This window comes from Carex rostrata, chromosome 33 (genome assembly GCF_964058835.1).
Source record: "Carex rostrata chromosome 33, lpCarRost1.2, whole genome shotgun sequence".
Lineage (NCBI taxonomy): Eukaryota > Viridiplantae > Streptophyta > Magnoliopsida > Poales > Cyperaceae > Carex > Carex rostrata.
The window spans coordinates 2,095,658-2,111,186 of record NC_135950.1 but is presented as its reverse complement, the minus strand read 5'-3'; the positions used below and the strand labels follow the sequence as shown (position 1 = coordinate 2,111,186).

The following is a 15,529-nucleotide window of genomic DNA, read 5'->3' as shown; positions in this document are numbered from 1 at the left end:
CATGCGCGCTTAACTTTCATAAGCCATTTCATTAAGCTTCTAACTATCCGATTTTATTTAATTTATCTGAAAACCTATTAGTTAAACAAGCAATATATTTATATTTTCAGTATTGAAAATGCAAAACAAAATAAAACAAATAAATGATTTCTTCCATATTTGATTTTTGCAACTTCCATGAACATGATTTAAGTTAAGAAAAAGCCAGGAAAGAGTTTCGTTTGCGTTAAATAACTAGAACAAATTATAGCTCACAAAAACAACTAACCACTCCATTAAGCAAAATTATTAAGAATATTATTATCTCGATATATATAACTCTTTGAACAGAAGATAATTAGCTTTTTTTATCTCGATCGCCAATTTCAGTTTATTCGATGTTGTTTTGATCTAGTTTTAATTTACACATCTGAAACAACTAATTAGTTTGATTTATTCGCCAGATAAATTTCTTTAATTTGTAGCATTAATTCAAACTTAATTTGCAACATCAGTGGAGCCTTCTCTTTGCTCTTTTTTTTTGTTTTTGTTTTTTGTTTTTGAAAGAAGTGGAATCCTCTATCGATTTCCATTAATGGAAACCAATACATTGTTTATCATTACTAACATACTGGTACCAGGTACTAAAACAATGATCATTAGAATTTTAAAAAATGCAACAGTCTGTAATTAATGAAGAACTACAACCACTATAAGATATTAAGTACAAACCTTAATAACTAGCTACAAATTAAGAAATTAATCGATTAATAAATCAACAACAGTTAAAAAAAAAACATAAAATTAATTAAACACGGGGGCACTGCAATCAGTTTTTGCTCCTTAATTCGATCATGTATTTTTGCTTCCGTCGACAAGCGCAATTTAATCTTCAAAAATACGGCTCCACCATTTCATCAAACTTATCAACTGCGTTATCAAACTTTAAGGAAGAAAAGACAGTAAACAAAAATTATTACGGAGCAAATTAATTAATATGCATTTTTATATGGTACATAGATATGAGAACATATTAGGTCTCATGCTCATCAGACCTACTTTTGAGTCAAATGAGCTTCAAAATTGTCTGATCCGCCTTAAAATATGTACGTATGTACAAAAATAAAAGCAGACACACGTATTTTAAAGTGGTACACACAGATCTTAATGCAAATCAGACGATGGTTGAACCCATCGGACCAAAGTAGGTCTGATGGGCATTGTCAAAAGAAGCAAGCTGGCGAATTGAGAAACAGAGCAGAGAAATATCTGGTGACCAAGAATTGGAAAGCATGAACTAAAAGGAAAGACATATCAGCATATTGGAGGAATTAGATGTATTTATTTTGTAGTTAGGCAATAGTGCTGGTATAATCTAAGTTTAGAATGTAATTTACAGTTTCCAAATATTAAATATAGAGAATGATAAATGTAGGCTGTGAAGGTAGGATATGTAAGAAAGAAAAAGAACCATTTGTAATTTCGTTTTTATGAAATAAAATTCTGGGTGGGAGGGAGTTTTTCTGGGAGTTTGGTGTTCTTGATTCGTAACATGGTATCAGAGCAGTTAGAGTAACCTGCTTTTGAAAAAAATTGTTACTGATCCTTTGAAATATCACCATGGCAACTAACCCCAACACCTCTCATGACACAGCCGGCCTAATCGAAAAACTTGCACAACTGATTACCTTGCAGCAGAATCAGTTGATAGCTATGCAGCAGAATCCTACCAAACCACCACCATCATCGCATGTCACCTCTGATACAACCCTTCATCCGAATCTCATTCCCATCAAACTTGATGGAAAGAATTATTCCCTATGGTCACAGTCGATACGTATGTGTCTCAAAGCTCGCGAAAAACTGAACCACATCACAGATCCTCCTCCGAATACTACTGACCCGCTGTTTAATCGGTGGGATGTTGAAGACACAGTAGTAAAAGGCTGGATTTGTAACTCTCTGGATAAGAACCTCTACGGCAAGTTCCTCCGTTATCCAACGGCCAAGGAGGTGTGGGAAGCCATAGCCACTACCTTCTATGACGGAAGTGATGCAGCCCAAGTGTTTGATTTAAATAAAAAGGTGAATAGAGTCAAGCAAGCAGGGAGAACCATTGAAGAATACTACAATGACCTACAAGACCTGTGGTTAGAAATCGATTTCTGTCGTCCGAATCCTATGGAGTGTACATCCGACATCGAAAAATTCGACAAGTTCATCCAAGAGTCCAGAGTTTATTCATTTCTAGACGGCCTTGATGATAAACTGGATAATGAACGAGCAAATGTTCTCCAAATGACCCCGTTTCCAACACTCGAACAAGCATTTGCGAGGGTTAGAAAAGAAGCCACTAGACAAGAGATCATGAATGAAGGAAATGAAGGGGGTTCCCACGCATCAGCTGCTATGATCTCGAGGGGGCAGAAGAACTTTGATAAATCTAGGTTGAGATGTACCCACTGTGGGCAAACGAAACACACCAAAGAACAGTGCTTTCAGTTGGTAGGGTATCCCGAGTGGTTTAAGGATAGGCGCAAAGGGAAAACTAATTGGTCAGGGAAGGGCCAAGTAGCTGTTGCAAAAGTTGATGCAGGAACTCGTGATGTAGCCCACCAAGAGGAAGCAACACAGGGACCGGGACTGGAAATTTCAGTCAAGGTGCTGGGTCACAACCGAACCAGTGGGCAAATGGAGCTGGCAACCGAAGTCAGGGTGAAACAAACAATTCAATGGAGCAGGCAAACCAACAGATAAGAGGACTTCATGCAGCAGGTACCAATAACCCTGGGTTTCCAATCCAAGATGCATCAGGATATTCAAACCAAGAGAATTCTTGGCCGTGGTACTAGGAAAGGAGGGTTGTATTATCTCGACAATATGAAGACTGGAGATGTGCTACTCAGTATGAACGCTACAGATGTGGAGAATAAAATTTTACTATGGCATAAAAGATTAGGGCATCCGTCCTTCGGTTATATGAAAAAACTCTGCCCTCAGTTATTTATCAATTCTCATCATAAAAATTTTGTATGTGAAACATGTATTAAGGCTAAAAATCATAGGTCCACATACTTACCGAATAATAATAAAAAACCTGCTCCATTTGATTTGGTTCATACAGATGTGTGGGGCCCATCCCCAATAATTTTGAAATCCGGTTACAAATGGTATGTAATTTTTGTTGATGATTTTTCTCGTATGACATGGTTATATTTGTTAAAAACCAAAGAAGAAGTTAAGGGAATTTTTAAAAATTTCATAACCATGATTAAAACACAGTTTGAAAAAACAATCAAGGTAATTAGGAGTGATAATGGAACTGAATATATAAATCGTGAATTACAAACAATTTTTCATAACGAAGGAATAGTGCACGAGACATCTTGTGTTGGAACGCCGCAACAAAATGGGGTTGCCGAACGGAAAAATCGGCATATCCTCGAAATTACAAGGGCCCTCCTGATTGAAACTAGCGTACCGAATATCTTTTGGGATAATGCAATGATATTTGCTATATATCTCATGAATCGAACTCCAACACAGGTAAATAATTTTCAAACACCTTTACAACTTTTCTCTACACATCTTAAAATTAATTCAATACTCAACATAGCGCCTAAAGTCTTTGGGTGTACAGTATATATTCATTTACAAAAACACCTTCATTCAAAACTTGAACCAAGAGCAGAAAAATGTGTGTTTCTAGGAATTGAACAAAATAAAAAAGGATACAAGTGTTATAGTCCGAATACGAGAAATTTTTTTACTACAATGGATGCAATTTTCTTAGAGCATGAATCATTTTATAAAAATTTTCAAAATTCAATTCAGGGGGAGACATCTAATACAACACCAGAGGAATTGAATTTTAATTTCTTAATGTTTGAAAGAAACATAGAAACAACACAAAGTGACACATCTAATACACCTAATACGCCTAATTTAGAGACAACACAAAGTGACAAATCTAATACACCTAATAATTTAGAGACAACACAAAGTGACAAATCTAATACGCCTAATTTAGAGCCAAGTCCGAATTTAGAATACCCAGACTTACTATCCGATCAAACACACACACAAAACACACATTTAGATCCAAGAGAAAATATATATCAACTTCTTGAGATGGAGCCGAACCAGGGTGATGCATCTACCTCAGAAACAGATGAAAACTTAGAAGAACCTACCTTTGAAGAAGAGATAATACAACCCGCCAATCCTCCACAGCGGTCTGATTCTCTTGGAAAATCTAAGGTAAGTTATCCTGAACCCACAGTTAAATTACCATTTAGGAAAAATAGGGGACACCCACCAAAGCGGTATATACCAGAGGACGGTACCAGTACAGGTGAATATTCAATTGCAAAGTACACAACCACCAACCATTTAGGTGAACCATTGAAGGGTTTTGTGAACCGAGTATTATCAATAACTATACCTGAAAAATTGGAAGAAGCTATAGCAGACCCGAAATGGAAAAATGCAATGAATATAGAAATGGATGCACTACTAAAAAATAATACATGGGAAGTAACTAATCTACCCGATGGAAAGAGAGCCGTGGGATGTAAGTGGGTATACACGGTAAAATATGATGCACAAGGAAGAATAGAAAGGTACAAAGCCCGACTTGTGGCAAAAGGGTATACCCAGACTTATGGGATTGATTTCCAAGAAACATTTTCTCCGGTTGCTAAATTAAGTTCTGTTAGAGTTATACTATCTATTGCAGCAAACTTTGAGTGGCCACTGCATCAATTCGATGTAAAGAACGCATTTTTACACGGAGAGTTAGAAGAGGAAATATACATGGAGATACCCCCTGGCTATCAAACACCTGACACTACAAATAAGGTATGTAAATTAAAAAAGGCTTTGTATGGATTAAAACAATCACCAAGGGCCTGGTTCGGAAGATTCAGTCAAGCCATGAAGAAATATGGATATACCCAGAGTGATTCGGATCACACAATGTTTTATAAAAGGACTCAGGATAAAATTGTTATTTTAATAATTTATGTCGATGACATGATCATAACTGGAAATGACAAGGAGGAAATAAAAAGGTTAGAGGAAAAATTATTCAGGGAATTTGAAATGAAAAACTTGGGCGGGTTAAAATATTTCCTCGGAATAGAGGTGACCCGAAATAAAGGAGGAATTTTCCTATCCCAGAGAAAATATATACTTGATCTACTGACTGAAACAGGAATGCTAGATTGCAAACCTGTTGACACACCAATGATTCCGAACCTAAAATTAGAAGCCTACACCGATCACACCCCTACAAATATAGATAGATACCAAAGATTGGTGGGAAAGCTTATCTACTTGTCTCACACAAGACCTGACATTGCGTATGCTGTAAGTGTGGTAAGTCACTTTATGCACTCTCCCAAGGAGGAACACTTAGAAGCTGTAATGAGAATTATTAGGTATCTGAAGGGAACACCAGGAAAAGGTATAGTTTTCAGGAAAAATTCACATCTTCAAGTAGTTGCATACAGTGATGCAGATTGGGCAGGATGCGTGATTGATCGACGATCAACGGCAGGATATTTTACTTTCATAGGAGGTAATTTGGTCACTTGGAAATCAAAGAAACAAAATGTAGTGACTCTCTCAAGCGCAGAGTCAGAATTCCGAGGCATGGTCAAAGCAATCTGTGAATTACTGTGGCTAAGGAAATTTTTAACGGAATTAGGATTTGAACCACAATCTGAGATGAAATTATTTTGCGACAACAAAGCAGCCATAGATATTTCTCACAATCCCGTACAACATGACAGGACAAAGCATGTAGAAATTGACCGACATTTCATTAAAGAAAAATTAGATGCCAAAATTATATCAATGCCATTTGTGCGATCTAATGAGCAACTTGCAGATGTACTAACTAAACCTGTGTCAAGTAAAATCTTCGAAGAGTCAATTAACAGGTTAGGAATGAAGGACATATACGCATCAGCTTGAGGGGGAGTGTCAAAAGAAGCAAGCTGGCGAATTGAGAAACAGAGCAGAGAAATATCTGGTGACCAAGAATTGGAAAGCATGAAGTAAAAGGAAAGACATATCAGCATATTGGAGGAATTAGATGTATTTATTTTGTAGTTAGGCAATAGTGCTGGTATAATCTAAGTTTAGAATGTAATTTACAGTTTCCAAATATTAAATATAGAGAATGATAAATGTAGGCTGTGAAGGTAGGATATGTAAGAAAGAAAAAGAACCATTTGTAATTTCGTTTTTATGAAATAAAATTCTGGGTGGAAGGGAGTTTTTCTGGGAGTTTGGTGTTCTTGATTCGTAACAGGCATCGATCGGACCTACTATATATGAATTCACTGTATTTATGTGCAACTTGCTAAAATATATATCCAACTTACATATATCTGCAACTTACCACTCCACGCCATTATTGACCAGCAGGTTCATGCATTATATATATGTGCAACTTGCTAAAATTTTAATGCTAACCATAGTAGGAAATGTCGAACGATACTGATACGTATCGGCCGATCCGATCCTGAGCCGATCCTCATGTAGCAAATTATAAAGAAAAAGAAAAAAAAAACTCCGATCCTGAGCCAATACTGATCCGATATCCCGATCCCATATCGGTATCGCGGCCGGGACCGATCCCGATCCCGATACCGATAATTCCTACTATGATGCTAACTATCTGTTATTATGTGTATTTTAAGCACGTAATTAATTCCAAGGTTCAATCCACTTGGCTTACTGAGTCTTCAAGGCACGTGCATCCAATTAGAGCTTCAATAATGTACTTTTAAACTTTTCATTGGCAATTTGGCACGTTGCTTTAAAGATGAAATATGATATAAATTCAATTGCTTAAGTACTCGTATATCTTAGAAAAACACCTTAATTTATATCCTAGTCAAACACCTTTTCTGGACGATTAGTAATGATACTGAAGTTTCTGATAATTCATTTTTAAGTTTTCTCAACTTAATTTGCTCAAGTATAGATTAGAAAAGTTTAGCCAAGATATTAATAGCTAGGAAAATAGGAAAAAGAAAGATCAATTTTCATACCTTCTCCACGACGGATTCTACAACTTCTGCACCATTATATACATTTTCGGCAAATTTCTCTACTGTTTTCAACACTTTCATTACATCGAGTTTTCTGGAAGTGACCGTTGCACATTCTCAGCCATCTTATCTACCGCCTCTGCTCCCGACTCCACAGCATTTAAGGAATGTTTCACAGAAGGAATTTGGAGGATTGGGACTGTCTAATCTGCATCTAAGGAATGTTTCACTTTTGCTACGATGGTGGTGGATAGGTTACAAAGAACCCAGCTCAATGTGGTCCTCTGTAATTTACACAATCAGATGGCAAGGAAACTACCGTCAGGGGCCTATTTTATGGTCAAAAAAAGGTTCTTTTTTTTGGACTCAACTCATCTCAATTAAAACAATTTTTTCATGCGCAACCTCCTGGGAAGTGGGAAATGGAGAATCGATCTCCTTTTGGTATGATAATTGGGGCCCGGAAACACTTCTGGAAACGGGTACTAGACAACGGAATCATGCATGGTCCCTGGAACAAGCTATCCGTTCAGGCATAACCCTACCGCTGATGCTCCCATCCCTGAACAACCAGTCTGACAACCTGGTTTGGATATGGCAACCAAATGGTCTCTACAGTGCAGCTTCTGCCTATCGGGTCCTTAGTGGTTCCGGTCAGACAAGATTTGAGTTTAGATCGCTGTGGCAATTTAACATCCCCCCATCGGTTAGGATCTTTGTTTACCTCCTGCTTAAGAACAAACTCCTAACTAAAGAGGTCATGTTGCACAGGCATTTCAACTGTCAGGATGCCTTCTGCTCACTATGTCCTTCCAGCCATCTAGAGTCGTTGCAATTAACACTTGCTTTTCCAGTGTTCCTATGCAATGGCCATTTGGGACAAGGTTGAAGGACGGGTGGGTTTCGGAATTCTCAATTCCGGCGACACAGTCTGTGATACTTGGAGACGATCCTGGGATCTACACAAAAACAGGTAAAGCCTACATTCACGTTGGAAGCGATTGTTTCCTGCAACATGTTGGGCAATATGGCGTCAAAGGAATACTGTTATCTTTGAAGGCAAGCACACTCCTCCAGATGTGGTTGCGCAGTGGGTAATCAGAGAAGCAACGCTGTGGGAAAAAATTGAAAGAGGAAAAATTGAAAGAAGACAGACTCCTTGAAATTTACGTTTGCTCTTTTGTTTTTGTAAATTTCTTTCAGGACAAGGATAATGTATGTAGAGAGTAATAGATAGGCGGGGCTGTATGGAGGTGCATGCATTGCATGGCACTGTGCCGCACAGTACTGGGCTAAGGCCCATAAAATTATTCCTTGTATGATTGCGGTTTTATTATAAAATCAACCGACAGCCTCTGTCAGGTTTTCTCAAAAAAAAAAAAAAAAAAAGACTCCACAGCATTTAATACAGTAATCGCGGATTTCTCGATTTTATCTGATTTTGCATATATTTAAAGAACAATTAAGTAGTTTAATATTAATTCATTTAGTATCTAATTTTGAAAGATATATTATATGATATGTTTGCAGATACTGTACCTTCAATTCGTAAGAAGTTCTTGTAGAATGGAAAGAACACCAGAAACGACCCCAATAACCATTTTCCCCTGCATGAAACCTCAAGTTTAATTAGAACACCAAACTAGAAAACAATAATATCTCTGAAAAATTAAAATGGAAATATAATCTAATAACATGCTATTCTTTTATCAAACAACAAAGACAAAGAAAAAGGTACGTACAAACTACAGAATATCAGTAAATTGGGTCCTCCTCCAGCATTACTTTTCTCAGAATTTATCCTGAAAGTGTACCAGTAATACAAATATATAAAGATTAATGTCTCGGGGACGTGGGATCGATCGATGTATGTTAAAGATAAAAAAAAATTAAAATTAACCGCAGGTCAAAATTATTTACCTGTTGTCATCCTGGTTCTCTTGCTGTGGGTCTCGAGGGATGGCCGTTGTCGGTGCTTGCTTAGCTCTTACCACATGCAACAGCTTGCTTCCTAGTTGTGATGCACAGTACATCGTGAGACCGATAACCGGCCATTTGATGTTCACATGATTAGACCGAGCGCTAAAGGGGGAATTGGAGACATTTGATTTTGAGGGGTTGTTTTGTGGCACAAGTGAAGAAGTCATGAATATTGATTGGCTAGTGATCATTAGAATACATTTTTGTTGTGCTCAAGGAAGAGAGATTTTGGTTTTTGGTTGACTGGTTAGTTTCTTTTGTAAAGTGGAGAGGTGATCGAAGGGTCATATATAGAGGTCAGGTCGGTAGGGAGACTGCCAATGGATCCTTATTTTATTGGAGAAACTTTGAATCTTTATGTATCCGTTAACAGGAAAATAACATGTGCTAATTAACATATATATAATTATTTCCCAAAACTTTTATTAATACCGCTGTGAAAAAAAAAATCACAAATTATGAGAATTCGAAAAATATCAGGGCCTCCAATTCAATGTGTGGCCTCATACTTGAGGATCAAAGATTGAATTAATTGGAAGTCCTGATATTTTTCAGTTTTCTCAATTTCAGTGGTGTTTTGATTTATTATTTTAAATGGTATTAATAAAAATTTCGGAATTATCTCTTTACAAATAAGTTGTTTATATTGAAATCTTTCAAAAAAATCAGCCTTTGATCTAGTTACTAAAGACAATACTCTCTGTGTAAAATTAAAATTACAGATTCAAAATCGGAACAAGCAGTCTTTTATAGATATTTAAAGCTGAGGATTGTTTTCTATTATTAATTTATTATCTTAAAAATTGCTGGGTGTAGCAATGCATGAAAATGCTCATTATTTTTTTTTAATAATTATAAGAAAATTTAAGTTAATTGACGAATAAGTAAAAGAGGAGGGTTGAAATATTTTTATTTTTTGTGTCTCCACCATAACTTAATTTTTTTAAAAGTTAATAAATCAAAATTAATTTAAAAACTTAAACGTCAAAAAAAATAGTTTTATGTGATCTATGTTATTTTCTTTATGTGCTCATGCAAAAAAGTATCACATTTCGAATTTATTTTTCATGTGAATCAATCATTTGAAAAATCAAATCAATCAAAGTCTAGAAATTATCCATATTAGTACGTTTTTACAAGCTCTTGATAACAATCAAAACAAAGTTGAAATGTCACATTTTTTTACATGTGCATAGATAAAATGATGTATATCATATCCAATGGTTTTATTTTTACTTTTAAATTTTAAATTTTAAGTTATTAAAGTTCTTAAAAATGGATGTATGATTGAGACATAAAAAATAAAGGCATTTGAACCCTATCTAAGTAAAAATATAATTTTAAAGTATTTCATCCCGAATAACACAAATTATAAACAATTTCATCATCATGTATAAATTTATTTTGAAAACAATATAAGCACATCTGAAGTACAATTAATTAAGGAAATAACGTAGACAGAGAGCTGCAGTTATCATCAGTTATCACTCGTCTTATAATTAATCTAGCAGCTAGCTGATGGATAAAGTGAATAATTACTAAATAAATAATAAATAATGAAACAAATTTTCGAGTTCAATTAAATATATAAGACGAATTATACATTAAGAATATATATATATATATATATATAGATATATATATATATATATGAGCTATGCTAGGCTATAGAGTAATTGGAGTTTTAATTTTATGATTTTGGTACGTTGGATGCACTTCAAAAATTGTGCGAATTGCATCTCAGATAGCGAATTTTGTCGCTAAAATTTTGCTCCAGTCGCTAGAGGCGTCTACAAGAACGAAAATTTTATTTGATAAGAAAAAATAATTTGTCAAAAATTTTAGTTTAGATTCTTAACCAACAAGAAGAGAACAGTGATGCTTCTCAGTAGTTTTGTTTGATATGTTCCCGTTATAAAGAAAACGCATAAAGCACTCGAGCAGAGCTTTGCATTCGTCGGATGCTTCTAATATATTCTTGAAAACTTGTAATCTTGTTGCCTATATCAACCCAAAGAAAACTATATGTTATATTTCCAAAATGCATAAATTGACAGTTAATATTTTGTTCTTGTAAATTAGATAATTTTATGAATTGCTTTTATATCATAAGGTAAGGAAAGTGTACAACATGAGGATTGTTTATAATCTCGATCCTTTGTAAAAGAGTTAAAATTGACCAATATTGGAGGCCCATTACCAGGCTTTATAACAAATATCTATATGGAGCTCCAAAGCCTTCTAAAAAACCCAACTTGTCGTTTATTTCAATTCCTTCTCCACCTTAATCTCCTCAGAGCATCTTTTATGAACTTGACGCAACCTTAAATCGATCCCACCGACCAAATTGGTTTTACCTTCTTTCATTCTGATAAAAACGAAAAGGGTTTTAAAATCGGACGAAAGTACCACCCTTGATCTACATCTACTCCTCCACTCAACTACTCCCTGCGCCTCATTCTCCTGTCTTTCTCTACTCTCAGTCTCAGCTCACCGCTGCCTCATTATCTTCTCCAAACCTCTCACTAACAGTAAGCAACAACGTCAATCAATTGTTCTCCCTTTCTATTTCACTATCGCCTCTCTCTCTTACCCCAACTCTCTCCTCTCTTCCTCTTTCTGAGTGGTATACTACAATTCTCTTGCACATGCACATCAACTGTTTGTGAAAATGTCCCTCAGAGATATTCTCACTGCCAGCACCAGATTTTGATGGTTACGCTTCGTACACTTTTTCTAAACAAGCTTTCAACCTCTTCTTTGAATAATGGTAACAGCTCTGCTCTCCTCTGCCACTTCCTTTAAGCCACTAATTTAGCACCTCGATTGATTATGGTCATTTTTTTTTCCTAAAATCTGATTATGGACAAAAGGCAAACACAAAAAGTCCCAAGTAACTACTAAAATCTGGTTCATAAAATCAAAGTTTGTCTGATGCAGACCACTACTAGCTGAATAATTACTACTGGTATAAGAGGATCGAATTCGAACATTAAGTAAATAGGGAGTCCTCTATTTAGCCTTTTGCTACATTTATTATGATACTATGATTTATTATTTATCAAGTTTTGAGTCCCGTGTTGCTTCTTGATTCCTTAGATGACCTGCTCAATGGCCAAATCCCTAATTAGAAAAATTGACCAAAAAGCCCTTTGGGAAGAGCCCAAACTGACCTTCACTGCCCACAATAAAGCACATCTAGTCCAAATAATAAAATATAACGAATGAGTATGACATTGTATAACACAAAAAGGCATCTAGTAGCACCCAGCAGTACATAAGAGTAGCAGCATGGTAGCTGATCTAAATTGAAATGGCACCAACCTGGAAAACTTTATCTATTTGTGTTTGATTATTTGCATTGTGGATCACTATTAAGCAAAGGTGGGCATCACGTACTGGACTGATGCCTAACTAGTACTGTTCTGTTACCTACAGCCTTTGTCATGTTATGCAAAATTTGTTAACAATTATTTCATTTATTTTTCTCAGGGAATGTATTGATTAATTTTTAGGACACCATATAGTTGAACAAGGGGGCAACCCATTTTTAGAGGCTACCAACAGCCTCTAGGGAACCATCTCCAAGGGGCAGTTGTGACCATTTTCAATACACGGCCATGGGGATCCGCCAATTGGAACTGGCTGTAAAAGAACGTTGTTGGTCGGGCACCCTTACTATTAAAGACGCCCTTCAATTTTTTGATCGCTTGTTGGCTGCTAAGAGCCCGGCACCGTCCATCTACTCCTTTAATCATCTGTTTAAGGCCTTAATTCGTATGAAGAACTCAAACAACCATTATGCAACTATATTCTCACTCTTTAACCGTTTGAGCCAAACTAAAGGAGTCTCACCCTCACCCAATGTCGTGACGTATACTATGCTGATGGACTACTGTACTTCGATGAATTGGCCTGGACTCGGGTTGATTTTCTTTGGACGGTTTATTAGGGAGGGCCAGAGAGCTGATGCTTGGTTCTTCACTCCTATACTCAAGGGCCTCTGTTCTGAGAATAGGATTAGTGTGGCTGTTGCCATGGTGTTACATAAAATGCCCAAGCTGGGCTGCACACCTAATGTGATCTCCTATAGCACTGTTATTGATGGCCTTTGTAAACAAGGTGCGGTTAGTAAAGCATTTAGTTTGTTTGAAGGGATGCTTTTAGAGGGTATTGCACCAGATGTAGTAACATACAGCTCACTGATTGATGGCCTTTGTAAGGAAGGCGCAATTAGTAAAGCATTTAGTTTGTTTGAGCGAATGCTTTCAGAGGGTATTGTGCCAGATGTTGTCACATACAGCTCACTGATTAATGGCCTGTGCCAGGAAGGAGAAACTCAGAAGGCAGAAACACTGCTATCCTACATGATTTCTCGAGGACTTGAACCTAATGTTGTGACCTATAATACTCTAGTGGATGGTTTGTGCAAGAATGGGCTATTGGACAAGGCAGTGGAATTGCTCCAGTCCATGGTTTCTAAAGGGCATGATCCCAATGTTGTGACCTATACTACCTTCATAGATGCACTATGTAAGGAGGGGAAAGCTGAAAAAGCAGAGGAGGTGCTATGTAATATGATTTCTAGAGGAAAAGATCCTAATATTTTTACCTATAATACTCTTATAGATGGGCTCTGCAAGATGAACAAACTAGAAAAGGCAAAGGAGTTGCTGAATGAGATGGTTTCAAAGGGAATATTGCCTAACACCGTGACATACAATATAATTGTGAATGCACTTTGCAAGAGGGGGGAACCTGACAGGGCAGAGAAACTATTGTATCATATGCTTGATATAGGTGTCACACCGAGTCTTATCACATATAATATTGTTATTAATGGATATTCTAAGCTAGGCTGTTGGAAAGAGTCGATTAGAGTTTTCAAGGATATGATCGATCGAGGCTTTTTGCCGGATGAGGTTACTTATAGATCAATGATGGATTCTTTGTGCAAACAAGGCCAAAGCAAGGAAGCTGAAAAGTTACTTGACTTAATGGTAAGAGGAGGTATAAAACCAGATGTTGTGTCATATCGATTTTTACTTCTTGGCTATGTAAATGATGGTAATATTGATGATGTGATGAATATCCTAAATAGGATGCAGCTCAATCATGTAGCGCCAGATCTCTCGACCTACACTTATTTGCTCAAAGCATATGCTATGAACAGAAAAGTAAAAGAGGCTATGTGTGTGCTGAACAAAATGAAGCGAGAAGGGGTGAAACCCGATTTAGCTGCCTCTGCACCAGTATTAGAACTGCTTTTGAAAATGGGACGAGATGATGATGCGAGAGATCTGATGGAGCAGACAAGTGGTAAGACAAATTATTAATGTGCCAAATCAGGTTGAAGTTGGCTTTTTTTAATGTAGATAATCAATTATTATGCTTCGGGCAGCTTGTTGCGCCATTAACTGAAGTTTTTGTACTGCCTTTCTGAATATTTCTCTTATTCTGGATGAATTCTTTATTTTTTTTCACTGTTCTTTTTTGTTATAATTTGTAATGTTTTATTTCCTCATTATGCATTTAGTTTAATTTTCTGTGTGATTTGATTGTTTTATCACTTACAGTCGTTCTGCATCCAACTTGCTAATCAAGTACTTACCAGGTACAATTAATGTACCAGTACCTAGCAGCTACTCCACTACTGGCCCTTAATCCTCAGCCATATAAAGCTGGTGTTTGGGGGGGTCAACTTGCACTAACATTTGAATTCTAATTTCAAATTTTGTACCATGCAAATCTTCCTCAATTTCACAAAGGTTTTAGCAATTAATATCCATTCGTGAAAACTGGGAGACTATTGAAATGGGGAAATGATTGTCCACAAAATTGAAATATCATTTGAAACCATATTAAGCTTTCGTCCTTCATACTTTGCCTCTACCTTGGGTACCAATGTTCTTGTAAGTAGCCTAAATTGAGGCTGAATTATCAATGTTATTGTTAGTTCTGAATATGGTTTAATCTGTACTCTTCGATTGAAATCATATGGTCCAAGTAGTGATCATGGTTTTCTGAAAAAAAAGGGGTTTGGTTATATGGGTACAGACTGCTGTTTAAAAAGACTGGACATGTCTTTAAAATCATTGTAAATGATTTATCATATCGCTTAATTTTTTTTACTTATTCCATCTTTCATACATATCAATTTCAATGGAAAATTCGCAATCAATTATATGCCTATGAAATGCGAGATTTATTTCAGTTTGATTGGCCCATTTTCCACAATTCTTGACTGGTCTGGACATTTGGTAGAAATTTGAATTCTGAATTTACTGATTGCTTAAAGTGCAATTTGAATAACCCAGCATGGCAGCAACATAAAATAAAGGAATGCCAAGCAAAGACGAGGACATGTTTTTTTTTTAAGATAGAACTACATCAAGGGTCAACTTTGGGCCCCTATATTTTTGCTCTAGTGGTGAACGAAGTTTTTTTTTTTTTTTTGAAGCAAGGCAATAATTTGCCCGTTTCATATATTGAAACGAATATAATAT

The 15,529-nt window shown here is 36.2% G+C and overlaps 1 protein-coding gene across 2 annotated transcripts in view; it reads left to right on the top strand.

The window, feature by feature from the left end:
• The window catches only part of LOC144548530 (uncharacterized), a 99,880-nt gene extending 85,333 nt beyond the window's left edge, over positions 1–14,547 (top strand). The window contains exons 3-4 of one of the 2 annotated variants that reach the window (XM_078297229.1): positions 12,516–13,145; positions 13,251–14,547. In XM_078297229.1, coding sequence (XP_078153355.1) covers positions 12,644–13,145; positions 13,251–14,359 — 1,611 coding nt within the window. In that variant the 5' untranslated portion in view covers positions 12,516–12,643 and the 3' untranslated portion in view covers positions 14,360–14,547. Of the gene's footprint in view, positions 1–11,404; positions 11,794–12,515 lie in introns of those variants that run through there. The other variant, XM_078297228.1, reaches the window with a different exon arrangement.
• Positions 14,548–15,529: the final 982 nt, after the last annotated feature.